The sequence below is a fragment of the Urocampus carinirostris genome, chromosome 12 (assembly GCF_059441175.1).
Source record: "Urocampus carinirostris isolate Australia breed hairy pipefish chromosome 12, RoL_Ucar_1.0, whole genome shotgun sequence".
NCBI classification, from domain to species: domain Eukaryota; kingdom Metazoa; phylum Chordata; class Actinopteri; order Syngnathiformes; family Syngnathidae; genus Urocampus; species Urocampus carinirostris.
This window is the reverse complement of record NC_142360.1, coordinates 14,233,694-14,249,299: the sequence shown is the minus strand read 5'-3', so window position 1 is coordinate 14,249,299 and position 15,606 is coordinate 14,233,694. Positions and strand designations below refer to the sequence as shown.

Sequence of the window (15,606 nt, the reverse complement as noted above, 5' to 3'; positions counted from 1 at the left end):
GGCAAAGAGCTTTCGATTTATTTAGTCATACTTAATTAAAAGGAGCCCCTGGTGGGCTTTGATTTCGCTCATAAACTAATGCTAAGATTTCAGAAATAACAATACATTCTCTGACATGTGAACTGTGCTGTAAAAATAACAAAAAACAGAACTTTTTTTTTCAAGATATGCATCAAATTCGGCACGTTTTCCACTTAAAAAAAATGCAAAATTGTGAGGATTTTTCTTAGTGGGTAATAAAGATGGGAATTGCAGCTCTTTTTAGAAAACCAACTCTGTAGGCTCTGCTCACAAAAAAAGAAGAAATGCAATAGCAAGGCAAAGCCACCAGAGAGCAGTTTTAGGCACAACACAGAAAATGGTACAAGTGTGCGTTTTGGAAAATACAGCGGCAGGAAAACTGAGTTTGGTTGAGGTTTATTTAAGTATTGATTACAAAGTAAAACACAGTAAAACTTGTCGGAGTTCGTTTTTCACCTCCCTTGACTTGCAAACCTACGATTCATTAATCTTCAATTCTCTCACGGCTGCTCGGTAACCATTTTCTTCCGCGCGGCGTAGAAATCAACACACCAATGTGGATGAAATCACGGAGGGCATTCATTGGAAGGGTAAGTGAGGTTTTGGATTTGATCCATTTTGGGGTACAACTCTGTTAAGCCTCCGGTAGCACAATAGCATTCAGATTGCTAGATATGCTATGGCATTAGCATCTATGAGCATTACCGCTAACAATGCTTTACAAGAGAGTTAACGCGTCCTCTTGCACACAAACAGAATAAAATGGCAATGAAATACGTGACACTCTAAAGTCACAGGAGACGCATTTTGTGGGAAATGTGAACTATCTCACAAAAACATCGGATTTCAACCAAAATGTTGTAAGTTTCGACTCGGACAAGGCTCGAACCTGTCGCACAATTGGAAGCCGTGAATTTACAGTATGTCCAAGGAGAGTTTAAAGATTACGTGCGAGATTTGAAGCGTGTGTTACTCTCCGCTGCCATCTCCTGGTTTTAAGGCATTGCAGCCTTAAGCATCACGATTATGATTTGCATGCAAGAACATGCATTTGAAATGAAATGAAATGATTTAATTTCTTAGATGCGCTCAAATAAACTTGTTTTTTCATTTTTTTAGAGTTCGGATTTTGCAATAAACAGACTTTTTCGACTATATGCTTGCTCCACTGACAATAGAAATAAAAAAAAAAAAGACCTGCAGAGATCAACATGACTTATTTCTCTAACCTTCACTGTTTAATCGAACTGATTTTTTTACGCCCTAAACAGCTATGATAACATTTGAATTGATACAATTGGGCAATAAGTAGGGGCTATTGATCTGGTTTCACCCCATACTTAATAGATACAATATGTATTTGTTCAAGCATACCTCAAAGGATACACTCCTCCTTTAACTAACTCGTAATACAGTATTATTTTTACCAAGGGAATGTGTAAGAATGACCCATTTTTAAACTTTGCTAACTGCTGCACCATTATCATTGTCATTTGTTACCTCCATCTACAGCTTTCTTGTCACTATTCACTCTCCTGTCAATTTAAACGTTAAAATTCCCAGAAAACGTGTACTTAAAAATGATCGACTGTTTAGTGCAGCATCCCCTGCGATTTATATTTCATCAGAAGCATCCACTTTACTCAAAGTATAAAGAGGAATGAGCTTGCTTGTGTTGTTTGCATTTTAGATTCTCATAAGTTTTACTTCAACTTTCTTTACAACACCCTTTTTTTTTTTTTTTTTTTTTTTTTTTTACTAAAATAAATAGTTTAAACATGCAGCTAGTAATGTGCCAGTCAGGTATTCATCATTTTATATTGGGCCATTTTTAACAATTCAGTTATTTTGTTTTCCATATTTTTACAGCTTAGAATTTTCATGTTGGTGCATCCCTAGTTTTAAACTTATATAAAAAATAACACACGAACAAACACGTCGACTATGTAATCATGCAGAGAAAGGTCAGACGGGAATCCGAAATCAGATTTTCGTAGCAAACCAAATGAATCGTTTACATGCCTAGAGACAAACAATTAACCACATATATATGGCGTTTGTGAGTATTCCATTACAAGGGTTAAGCGGGAGCAATATTATAACACAAATAGACTGTGTTTCCTTGGTTAAAAAAAGATTTCAATTATGTCATATTCCAAATTCAACAAACCATGTTTTTTACTTTCCACTCCAAAAGTGAGCTCCATTGCTATATACTTGTACATGGCTAGGGTCACACTACATATGGGGGGATACAACTGTATTTTTTTTTTTTGCAGTGGGGGCAGAAAATAAAATTGAAATATCCCAAAAAAACAACCAAAAAACAATAGGCTTTTTTGACAAGTTAGTCAGAGTTTGGGTGCATCATTGATCTCCCTACAAGCAATCAGATTATTTAAATGGATATACGATATACGTGTACGAGTAATCAGAATAGGAAAATGACTAACCCAACTATAGGTGTCTATTATTTATAGCTTGGTGGTAAAAAAAGTATATTCATTGAAAGGAAATGACACTGTTAGGATCTGACATACATCCACAAGCATAGGGCCCCATTATCCATCCATCCATCCATTATCTGCACCGCTTATCCTCAGTAGGGTCGCGGGGGTGCTGGAGCCCATTCCAGTTATCTTTGGGCAGTGGGCAGGGGACACCTTGAACTGGTTGCCAGCCAATCGCAGGGCACACAGAGACAACTCCCGCGCTCATTCACACTTAGGGACAATTTATTATCTATCTATCTACCTTGGTCATATCCCTCAAGAGGGGTGACCGACAGCAAGACACACACATACAATAACAAAGAAAGTAAAAGGGAAATAAATAACAAAAAAAGAAAAACACACAACATTTCTGGGACCATGGCCAACCCAATTGCCCAAACACCCAAACAAGTTAGGCACCTCGGCACCCAAGTTGGTCATGCTTTCGTCCCTCCAGATGAAACGGGACACCAGAAAGCGGCCATGTCACTCGGGTCAACAACTCTTTTGTTCAACAGCAGGGCCTGACAGCTTTCACTGGTTTACCCCTGCCGCATCATACGGTTGCCCAGCCCATCCTTAAGAACGTGTCCACAATCCCACTATCCTTTCACAACACCTCTCCACTCCTTTCTATCACCAACAAGAGCTCTAGCTTCCATTATATTTATACCTCTTTCCTGCAGTGCACTCATAACACCATCCATCCACGTCAATCGCGGCCTTCCTCTTGGAGGGACAATTTGAACTGACCAATTAACCCAAAATGCATGTTTTTGGAATGTGGGGGGAAACCAGAGTGCCTGGAGGAAACCCACACAAGCACGGGGAGAACATGCAAACTCCACACAGGAGGTTCGATCTCATGACTTCAGAACTGTGCTAACCACTGCGCCGCCGTGCTGCCCCCAGAAGGCCCTAACAATGTTTAAATGGGGCAAAGGTGTGTCCAATCACCATACACCTGTTCCCAATTATCCTGCTTTCCTACTCTTGGGTCATTGTCTTTTTTTTTTTTTTTTTTTTTTCGGCCATTGTCATCCTGGTTTCTATTGCCATTTCCATATCCACCTTAATGGCAGGTTAGTTAGTTGGTTAGTTTGTTTCTGGTTTGTCTGTTCCCTGAATTATTCCATATGAAGTTTTCGTGTTTTAAGTCAATTTTGTTTTTTGTTTCTAATTTTTGGGGACATTTTAGGTGCTATGCGCCCACTAATTTGTTTGGTACTTTGGTCTTTATTTTTGATGATAGATACTGTCTTTTTTTGGAGCACCCCTGCCACCAGTTCCTGCCTCCCCCACATGTGTCCATCATCTATCAATCAAACAAATTAGATCAGGGGTCTCCAATATGGTGCCGTGGGCACCAGGTAGCCTCCTGAGAGCCCCTTTGTAGTCTGTGGACTGTCTCAGAATTTAGCTCACCAGTGAGGAGTTGTAGTCCTTTTCTAAAAAATGAATTTTAACTAGAGTGACAAATCATTGAAATGATTAGTGTCTCTAAAAACACTGTTTTAGTGGTTGACGAGGCTTATTTAAACCGTCTAATAATTACAATCTGGTGATAACAACATATATAAACATGCATATACTCGTAGTTCGAGACATTTTATTTCACATAACACGAGCATTGCTGACAGGGAGCAGATCATTTTACCGTATTGCTGCTACGGGTACCCATAAACCCCAAAACCTGGCGAAAAGATGGGCAAAACATGAGAAGAAAATGTTTTCTTTTTGGTCACTTAGAGTCTCCGTCGTTTGTATGCTTGTTTGTTTGCTAGCACTTGTGTTTAGTTGCACGATACAATACAGCATGAGCTAGTGGTCAAATAATACCCACTGAGAAATGGTGTAGTTCGGTCACAGTTTGTATTGGTCCTTGTGCTTGTTAGCACTAGTTTTTGGTTGCACTAAGACAATACAGTAGCAACTATATAGCCCTTGGACAAAGCACGCTTGATTGACAATGCAAGGGTGTTCTGTTTACGGGGCGATAAAGAATGTTGGTTGGGAGGGGAGGCGGGTGTATAACTGCCCAACTCCTGGAACCAAATGTTGGTTTGGTCTTGGTGAGCACCCAAGGGTCGACCGTGTGGCTACGTCCATTCAGTCTACAAAGCAGAGATGCTATGGTTTGACTGACTATGGAGTGTAAGCTTTTAGACCTACAAGTCTGTAGTGAAAATTCACTGTGCCCCAGGCTGGTTTTGGGTGCAATTATCAAGCCATTGTTCATGAAATGGTGATATCGACTGACTTTTTCACTGCCGTCCATTCTGTAGTCTGATTGGTGGTGGGGTCTGAAATCACACGCGACATTGACCTGGGGGTAAGGCTCTAGTGGAGCTTGCCCTTAAGACACTGGCGTGGGTCCCGATAGACAGCAAAAAGCATCATCTAGAGGTCAAATAATACACAATGCCTCTTTAATTGGATCATATTATATAATCAAAGTATGGGAATATTACGTTTCCAATTGGATTAGTGGTTACATGTACAGTAAACATACCAAAAGCGAAAAAAATCATCCTGTCTTGGTTTCAATCATCTCCACAACAAGTACCACGCACTATGAGTGAAATTTAATTTGGTAAGATTCACAATCGATTTAGTTTTGAGGTTGCCTTTTTCCTTGTAATATCATCACAATTAATCAATGCCATATTAAGGTAATCAGGAGGGCCTGAAACACAACCTTGCAGCTGACAGAATCCTCTCAGGGGATTCCGTGATAATGTGGAGTAATAAGTACTAAGAGATCTCTAATCACTTGCCCACATGATAAGACTATTAATCTTGCCGCCCATGCTGTCGAGCTCTGGCAGACAACTACCTTTTGCCAGGGAGGGAAAAATGAAGCAGCCGCTGATCAACGACGCTATAAAACGTCTGCTGGGTCGAGACATACTTACAGAACATGGGACGGTGTCTCTCAATTGCCTGGACGTTGGCTGACACCCCTCTGTGATTTACAACACAATTTTCACGTATCTTCTCGCATGAGACCTCATGGTGACAAATTTCTGCCAGTAATTATCCAAAGCACGCTTCTTTCTTTTCTACATTTTAAATACTGTGGCTTAAAATGCTTGTTCGGCGCCTTTCCAGCAGCTCCCCTGTTATGTCTCACTTTTTGTGATTGTTTGTTTTATTGTCTGCTTCTATCTTCGGTGTTTTTCTTCCCGTTTTGATAACTACACTATGGGTTACTTCTATCCAATGGACATGGGTTTTAGCGCACAAAAATGCGTTTATTCAAGGAATCAACTCCTTGCCCTGAAGAATTCTCGTGCCGGCGTGATGAAGGGGCCTATCGTGGAAGAAGAGCCGGAGCTAGCTAAGCGGCTAGTGGGGCTATAAGTCTTCGGTACCATCCATAACTCACTACCAAAAAGGGCCAACGAGTGCTGGTGGAAAACATCGAAGCGCACAGTGAGCACAGTTGCCGTGTTTTGCGGAAACGTGGCTCACGTTTAGCATTCCGGACGCTAACTTGTAGCCACCCGGAGCTACCCGGAGCAATCCGGCTTCAGTGCCGCTATACAGAGACACGAAAGCCTGGGGGAATCGGAGAGGAGGCGGACTTGCTAACACGAGGTGGTGTATCCCTGGACACAAAGAAAAGATTGGACTAGCGTGTGACGTCATGCACCCCGCTACAAGCACCCCTAGGGCATCATGTTAATCTGTTAATAAACAACAGGGTAGACTGCTGGAAGTGTGAATTTCCCTACGGGGATGAATAAGGTATCTATCTATCTATCTCTATCTATCTTTTCTTTATCCTTATTTTGGGGGGGAGGCGAGGTTTTTTGGGCCCTGGTCAACCCGCTGGCACTGAGCGTCTCTGGTGGGTTGCCCCAGCCATCGCTAAGCAGCTTGCTTGGTATTGGTCAGGGGCAGGGGAACAGAGAGCTAGTCACACAATGTTATACCAAAAGCCAAAATTTAGCTATCTGATAGGAGGCTAAGACAAAGATAAAACCTATGTTTTAAGAACGGCAGGTAAAAGTAAACTACACAACTGTTAGAGGTTGAAGCACTCATATTGGACAAAACAGTCACAAGTCCCCCAGTGACACAGTAAGCAAATTTCCAAGTTATTTAAGCAGAAATGAGCGTTATGCAATTGTTGTCTGTTTCGGAGCGCTACATGCTAATGGGATTCACCATTATAAAACTATTGTGCTTATTTTTATCTATAGAATACAGGCCAAATCGGTCAACTTTGAGACTAAATTTCTTGAGTCTCCTGTCACGTGTAATATTTTCCATAGTTTCTACATAATTGTAGGGCGGAACACGACACGTTCTGTACCTAATTAAAAAAGAAATGGTCTTTTTGAATTCTTTCACAATTAACAAAGCGTTGTGTTGGCCCATGGTGGGCGGTGACATTACGTGGTTCTAGCCCAGTGCCCTTAATGGAAGAAATTCAATGAAACCGAAGTAAAAGGGAATATACATGTCAACACTAGTTACCAACTAAACTAAGGGTACACAATGATTATTGGGCTAACAATTAGCGTACTGATAATAGCCTATACTGACATGACAGTTTTATATACCCAAAAGATTAGTCATCTGCTGACACACTAAAATGTTCAGTCGGCCGACTGTACTTATTAGAAAGATTCTAAAAATGTTTTTTTGTTTCTTTTAATTTGGACTATTGATTGCTGTGTCCCGTCCATCACTCCGTAATAGGGGCAAGGGATGGAATCAAGATCGGTCGCATGGTTTAGCTTCTTCATTCCGCTCCAAAAGCGCATCCTACCCATTTGTTTTGATTTAAAATGTACAACCTTTTCTCCCGAGGAGCATAATGTGTTACTTTTTTGTACTAGGAAAAAAATGAAGGTGCCACTGATCAACGACACTATAAAACATCTGCCGGATCGAGACATACTTACAAAACAAGGGACGGTGTCTCTCAATTGTCTGGACGTTGGCTGACACCTCTCTGTGATTTATGACACAATTTCCACGTATCTCCTCGTATGACACCTCGTTGTGACAAATTCGTGCCAGTACTTATCCCAATAATCGAGCTAAGAATTTGATTGGGTGACTCGGCGAGGTTTTTTGCAGAATAGAAAGGTGTGATTTACGGCCAGTTGATAGCGACCTGTCTTCAGTCGCCAATAATACATCAAAATACCGGCACATCTCAGAGATCCACATTTGTTGAATTGTGGCCCCGACCGAGCTTTTCTCTTGGAGGAAGAAGCGACAAATAGTAATAAGGTACAGATTCTCAGCTGTGTATCATAAAAATATATTGCTGTGTTGCCAAGCGTTTTATCCACACTTCATCTGCTTGTCAAAGTAAATATGTACAAAAAGATTAGTAGCCGTGAATCCTCTTTAGGTCTCCACAATTCCTGGAATCTGGGTTTGTAGACCCTTTTAATGACCAAATTCAAGCACTTTTGAACGACTTTCAAAGCCAATTTTCTAATTTCTCTAAGACCTTTAAAATAAGAAATGTGGTGTGAGTCGTGTACTATGCAGAGCCACAGATATATATGAGATTTAAAAATGTGATTTTTTAATTTTGTGTGTGCATTAATCAAGACCTTGGATGTTTAGATCTCGATAAACTGCGGATATATTCGGTTTAGAGACAATTTTCTCCCCATATAAATGAGTTATATGACGCTTAGATATTTAGTTGCTGGAAGTTTTTCTCATTACAATTTACCACTACCATAAACTTTTGCATGACTTTAGTGTCTGAAACTCATGATAAAAAGTTACCGGACACCAGGGCAGGCAATTCTGAAAAGTAGCCTGCCCAGCCAAAAAGTTGCCTGCCCCATTTTTCACAACTTGAAACATAATAAGACAACTATTCGCAAAAAAAAAAAAAAAAAAAAAAAACGTTGTTGCAAAGTATTAAGGATTGATAATCGGAATATATAACAGAACAATACTTTAAAATTAAGTTTATTATAAATCTACTTACAACATTCATTGCATATATATGACATTGCTGTCTTCTATCTGCCATCAATATACCTGTATTTACTCATCATCATTCATGCAATGTTTGAGTTGCGTCGTCTGCTACAGGCCACGTGAACTCCTCTTTCCACTATGCTTTTAATGTACGTTTACGTTTTGTAGCGTCAGGAATTGTGTTAGCTTCTTTCGAATCTTTCTTCTGGGGCTGAGGTTTTGGCTTGATTCCTAACCACTTATCCATTTTTCTTGTGTTTTCTGTGCATTCACTTTCGAAAATGATATGCATTACCTTAAATTAAATTGAAAACTAAAAATAATGCAATTTATTCTCCATAGTTTTTATGTCATTTCTATTATAGAGAAACAATGTGGCTATCTGATGGACTTTTGTGAAATTCAAATAGTTGGACACAAATCTTTAGCTCACGTAAACAAAAGTTCATTCAATTAAATGTAATGATATTGCCCTCTATAGCTGGGGTGGGCAAACTACAGCCAGGGGGCCACATTTAGCCTGTCAGGGTTTTTACTCCTGCCCGCCAAACCAAAATGTGAAAGATATAATGACAGTGTATCCCCTCACCCCAAAATCTAGATTTTTCATAAGGCAATGATGTGTATTGTACTAAAAAAAACAACATTCGAATAGCCGCACATTTGTATATTCTTTTTATTTATTAAAATCATATATAATCATCTAGAGCTATCATTATTTTTGAATTTTCCAATGCTTATTAAAAACATATTGCATAAAAGGTTTAACATACTATATTACTTTGCTTTAATTCTGAATGTTTCAAACCCTAGTTTATTAGAAATTAAATTAATAGAATGCCATTTTTTTTCTTCTGCCTCTGCCCCTTCAACATTGTTATTTTTACTCAATGCCACCTAACACTCAAGAAGTTCTAAAGCATGTATCAGAAGTGTAACTAAACCAAAGATGACCTGTTTGTGATCCTAAAGTCAAAGTTAAGATGAACAAATTGTGCTGCCTGTTCAGAGTTCTGACTTTAGCAATATTCTTACACTTTTTGATCCTTAATCTCTTGTTTTTCTATGCTAATCAAAGCCAATTGACTGCTGGCAGCATCTTCAACAATGACCACATGAAAACGCTATTGATCAGTGCCTCGTTTCTGAGAAAGCCAATTAAGTCTTTGGCTGCCAGAATCGGCTATAGACGTCAGTGATCCTGACTTCAAATGAGTTAATTTCATTATTTGCTTGGAGATTGCAGTTACCGTTGTTACCATGAATTTCGGACTACGAGCCGTTACTTTTTTTTCACAATTGAAACACCTGCAGCCTATATAGGATGCAGTTTCTCCTCTTTTGTTTTTCTTTTTTTTTGCGAGGAGAGCGATCGCGAGGTTATTGACGGCTCTTCTAATGTGCTTTCCATGGATCTCTCCTGCTGCGTAGCGCGGCCCTAGCAGGAGGCCTTGGGCAGCACCTAGCAGCGGGCTTAGATCTGGTGCAGGCCAGGGAATCCAACAGTTTAATTAAAAGAACAAAGAATTGTGAAGATGCGCTGAAGGCAAGTACACATACGTAATGTGATTTCTGCCTTGTGCTCTGAATGTCAAGGCGCAGCAATTTAATGAAACTCGAGTAAACAGAATCATACATGCTGACACTTGTTACTAACATAAGAGGGGTACACGATACATATCAGACAGTTACTGGACCGACATAGGCCTAATATGATGTGACAGTTTTTGGCCCAATAGGAAAAACATATCCAAAAATTAGTCTCCAATGAAGTTTCTTAAAAATTCTCACTTCTTTTTTTTTTTACATTTGTGATACCTCCAATATCTAAACAATGCTTTTCATAAACAATACAATTGTACTTTGCTTGCAAAAAACCTGTTTATTTCAAGAACACTGAACTGATACATACAATTTGCAAGAACTTATCAGCAGCCGTTGTTTCCTGTGAATTGATCACAGTATCTTGTCCCCTCAGGCAATCACTTTCCTGCAGACGTGCATGAAATGTCATTTCTACTTGACCAGAGGATGACGATGGGACTTTGTCACCTTTTTTATAACTGCAGATAATTGCCGATATTTGTCTATGTCTTGCGACTTTCACCACACTGCTTCACTATGTCTACTCGTCATATGGGGCCAACACACACTCAGTTAACGGATATAAAAAGTAGGCCTTCTTGATGTGTGGATGAAGAGTTGATCCAAGCCATAAATCATTGACAAAGGATTGATACTTTTTTTTTTTTTTACAATAAAAACACATTTTTACGTTTGTTCTAAGGGGCAAATGCTTTTGCAAACAAATTTTAAATTATGGCGTATAATAAGTTAATCATGTGTGCTCTGTAGTCCGGAATTTATAGTAATATCTGCTATATGACCAGCAACTAACCTGTAGATCTTGTATCTGGTGGAGAAGCCCTGTCTGTTCTTCTCAACAAAATCGACATACTCCGAGGAATGGTGAAAAGGCCCCTTGTCGGAAAGCAGCCAGTCTAAGGGGCCGCCGGGCTTGTCGTCGGGCAGTGTGGCGGTCGCCGTTGCCCGCGTTGGCGGTAAATAAACCCAGCAGAGGAGGCTGAGGCCGAAAAGGCGCCATCGAGCCATCAGAGACGGAAAGGTGCTGGAGCTCGAGGAAAAGGCAGCAGGCGGACATTCAACAGCCAAAGGGGCTCATTGCAAGCTTGCTCCTTCGATGTTTCAACAGAAAGTCCCGCATCACCTCAGGATCCGCAAGCACCTGCATGGAATAGACACCAGAAAAGATAAAGCACAACCAAAAATACCCGTCTTGCCATCCGGCCTTGCTCTATCTGCTTCAGGCATCAATATATATATATTTTTTGCAGACTGATACTTTTGAAAAAAGGACATGAGGAATTATGTATGTAAATGAAGATCATGCATTTCAGACCACCTACTGTTCGGACTCATGTGTTTCTTCTTTTTCTTTTCCCTAGCAGCTTAACCAAGCTTTCAGACATTTCTCCTTCACTGGCACATTGCGCTGCAATGTGCATGCTGCAGTCAGGCGTTAAGTCCCATTATATCCAAGTATTCGGCTAACAATCTATCAAGTTAATTCAGGCATGTGACTGCTTAAAAGGCATTAGCCTCAGGAAAGGGGAAAAAGGCAACATGGAAAGACAGCAGATAACAGGGGGTGGACAAGAGCCAAACTGAAGTCAGATATGATTGCATAAAGTGTCATGTAATAGCATATTGAGCTTTGCAAAAATAACTGAAAATAATCGACTTGCCTCACTTTTAAAACCCAATTCCAAAATGAGGGATATGTGATAGGTCTCCGTTTACAATATTTCACAACACAATTTAAAATGTAATTGTGGGAATATAAATCTCATCCATGTTACAGCTTCTGTCATTATGTGTCATCGCATGCCAAACATTCCATACAAAGAAACATCAAAGTAATAGTGATGTCAAAACAATTTGGTTCACATTTTTAAGAACAAACAATCTGTTAAGTACCTCGATACATCTGGCAAGGAAGCAGTGATCTAAAACTCATTTTCAGATTGAATTAATATTGGCTATACAGTGTATAACTATACAGTCAACCTGAATTTCCACTACGATATCCAGTGCCAAAGATGTTTTGCATAAAAAGAAACATACTGTCTTAGTAATGGCTTAACTCGGCTTATGGAGACATTTAAATGAGAGTCTAAAGAAAGTTTAGTGGATTGTTATTTTTCATGAGATTTAAAACACTGTAGGCAGCAAACAAGGCAAATGGTGGCTTTTGGGCTGGCTCATCAAAACACAGACATGGTTCAAGTTATACAATTTTTCAAGTCTTTCACTCTTAATACTTGTGAATATCACATGAATTATATATGATACAAGTTGTTACTATAATATTACAGTACACACCTGAGTAAGGAAGTCAAAGTAAAAATACAATTTGCAATAATTAGCATCCATCATGATGAATATTTATTGAATATTGTAGGGTAAACTATACTATAAATGTGTGTCTTTTTATGTTATCAATTCAGATTTGCTGAGGGTGATGTGACCTTATATTAAACCCATAAGAACAATGTATGGTCTCCCTGACCTGTTAATAAAACCCGAGGTCCCAAACAACATCCGGTCATCTGTGCTTGGGTTTAAATGAGCTGCGTTGTTCTCAAACAGGTATATCCCGTCTTGCACACTGTGTGAATGTCACCATTGCTCATTGTGTTTAAACTCATGATTCAGCTGTCTTCAATGATTGATTTTCTAGTCATATCCTGCTTCACACTCTCATGACTGGAACTGCTTAAAAAGGTGAAACAAATGGTTACCAACACATTTGGCAGGAGAAATTCTGCCAGGGTGTCCTTCTTGCAAGAAGACAGTGAAGGTGTCACTCCGATCTGAACTCAGACTTCCGTCTTTTTATTTCACATGTGGGTGGACAGAACCAAAGTAATAGAGATTTAGATCCCACAATATAATTTGAGCAATACAATCCATTATTTTTGTTCATCTTAAAGCAACGTTTAAAGCCCCAATGTGTAATGGTTAATCACTAGACTGCACTGGTTCTTCTGGTACTAGGGAGGGCCAGTGATACACAGCACTGCATGGCACCAACATATTTTTTTTGTCACTAGATGAAAGGGTTTTTTTGTACCACTAATTGGGACCAAAGATTACACAGAGTCACTTTAAGTCAATTAGCTATCAATTCAAATTAGTGCATTTCCATAACTAAGTATTGCTCAAACTCAAATTCGTATCAAACAAAAACAATGTTATTTTAAGATGTGTCTAAAAATAGTATGCAAAAGTATAATGGAGTTTTTTTGCCTACAGCTCTTATGTGACCCATTACCTTTAGGTACGTGTGTCAGAAGTCCGGAATGCCGGTCACATTTCAATGAATATTATTGAACCAATATAGGATAAAATCACCTCAAATGTGGCAATACATTAAGTAAACAAAAAAAAAAGGAAAATAAGAAGTAATTTTCTTCTTGTCACAGCTATGTTTGCTGACAGTACTGATTTAGGGACCAGAGACTTTGAATTGGAACTTTTAAAGATCAACCTCCGTCTTCATCTGTCCATAGCGGTAATAAATGCAAGTGAGGTTATACTGAGGAGGATTTGAAAAACAATAAAAAAATAAAGACATGTGGCAAGTTATGGTGTTCTACAGTTTGTGGTTTGTGGCTGCCTTCTTCTCTCGCAGTGTTTTTTCTTTGTGGGTAGTTTCTTGTTTTAAGCGTTATGCCCTACTCAAACACTAAACCTCAGACTGTAACAACCCTGCACTCAGGTTCCTGTTTCTCCGTAGGTTCCCTCTCTCTCTCTCTCTCTCACTCTCTCTCTCACTCTTTTTCTGGACCCTAACTTTTTTTGCAATTCACTTTCAGATTCAATATTTCTCCCACCTATTTTGACTTGTTTCTCCTTCCATCTCGACTCACCCTCCTCTCTCCCCTTGCTACACCATATTTTTTGTCTAGTCCCAAACACTCTTGTTTATCCAGTGTACCAAACCCTTTCCTGCCCTTCCGGATCACTAGTACCACCTGAGGAAATCTTGGACTGTCACCTCACTGCCTGACTTCCCGTGTACCGAATAAAGGACCAGTATTTATTGACCTAAGAGTGGCTTTTTAAAACGGACCATTATTCAAAGTTTTCACGGGAAATGGAAAGACCTCTCAAAATTCCATTCTAGCAAAACTATGCAAATGTAGCTTCTCTTGTGTCTCACTTCAACGTCGTGATGCCGTCCTGGCCAAAAGCCTTGTTGAACAGACCATCACGATCAAAAAGGCCTGAGAAAAGCTGAAAGATGACCTCCACAACAAGTTCAACTACAAGTTGGAGGTCCTCAACGCTAACGTGGAACTACTGACTGACAGACCAGGTAGACTGGTTGCATTGGATCAAAATTGTCTTGGTGATGGTGGGTTTTTTGATGCTGCCCAACGCTGTCAGGATCCACTGGCAGACTTGCGAAAAAGTTGCCTTTCGCATGCGGCCAGTTTTAGTGAAAGATTTCTCGCCGCTAGTCAAGCCAAGAAGTTGCAGTCTTCTTCGGCGCATATATTCCACCAGTCTAAATCTTACCTTTTGTACTCAAGCGCCGCTGGCGGCCATTAGAAAAAATTACATAAATTGGCCGCGTCACTGAATAAGCCGCAGGGTTGAACTTTTGGGGAAAAAGTAGCGGCTTATAGTCCGGAATTTACGGTAAGTTGATTTCGGAGTATAGTTTGTGTTTGAAAAATGTGATATGAATCAAAATGTTTTATATTTATGTTTTGTTTTGTTTTGTTTTGTTTTGGATCAGTAAGAGAGCATAGAATACATTATTCTGAGGTACAACGTTTTTAAGTTGACTCGGGTAACAATGAAACAACTCTCTAAATGAACTTGAAGCAGCTTTACTATTCTCTTTGAACATATGACTAAAATGTTTTTTTTTTCATAAATTGCTGCACTCATTTTGTCAGTGTTCAATAGTTCTTTTTCTTCCATCAAGAAAAAAGAAATGCACCCCCGGGAGACTCATAGTTGTGCTTGGTTTCAGATTCAGTGTTGCACATTTGGTGCAGCAAGTGGGGCATCCCTTTGGAAGATGTGATGCTCACAGCTATTACTAATTCATGCACTCCTTTGGTTTTGTGTTTTCCACTTCCAATGTCATTACGGCGAGAGGTGAAGCCTGGTTTACATGGCGTCGATGTGAGTGGCACGTTAACCTCGGAGCACAACATGACGGTCATTGTAAAGGACGGTGTAATCCTCTCATCTAGCAGGCACTGGTCCAAAAAGCTGATGGAAGAGATTGTGGACGGAGAACAATCAGCTCTCTCGCTGCTGCTGGGCTCGCCCGTGAACACCTTTGTTGTCATTTTTGCCTTCATCGCTTCTCCAACCAACCACCCACTTGCTACCTCCTCTGCATTTCAGAATATCTCCAAATCCCCCTTTTGACTCCTGTCCCGCTTGTTTTTTTTTCCCTCACAATCGCTATGGCAGTCCTGTCTGCAAACATTCATCATCCTTAGACGGGTCCATGCCAGCTTGATAATCACATTATCTCTTGACAAAGCCGCCCGCTCAGCCTTTGTTGTCAGATGCCTGAGCG

At 39.9% G+C, this 15,606-nt stretch overlaps 1 protein-coding gene across 1 annotated transcript in view; it reads right to left on the bottom strand.

Annotated features, from left to right (window-relative positions):
- LOC148355028 (BMP/retinoic acid-inducible neural-specific protein 3-like) overlaps window positions 1-15,606 on the bottom strand; it is a 62,944-nt gene that overhangs the window by 34,555 nt on the left and 12,783 nt on the right. Inside the window, exon 2 of the mRNA XM_088350083.1 lies at window positions 10,876-11,223. Coding sequence (XP_088206209.1) covers window positions 10,876-11,090 — 215 coding nt within the window. The 5' untranslated portion in view covers window positions 11,091-11,223. The remainder of the gene's footprint in view (window positions 1-10,875; window positions 11,224-15,606) is intronic.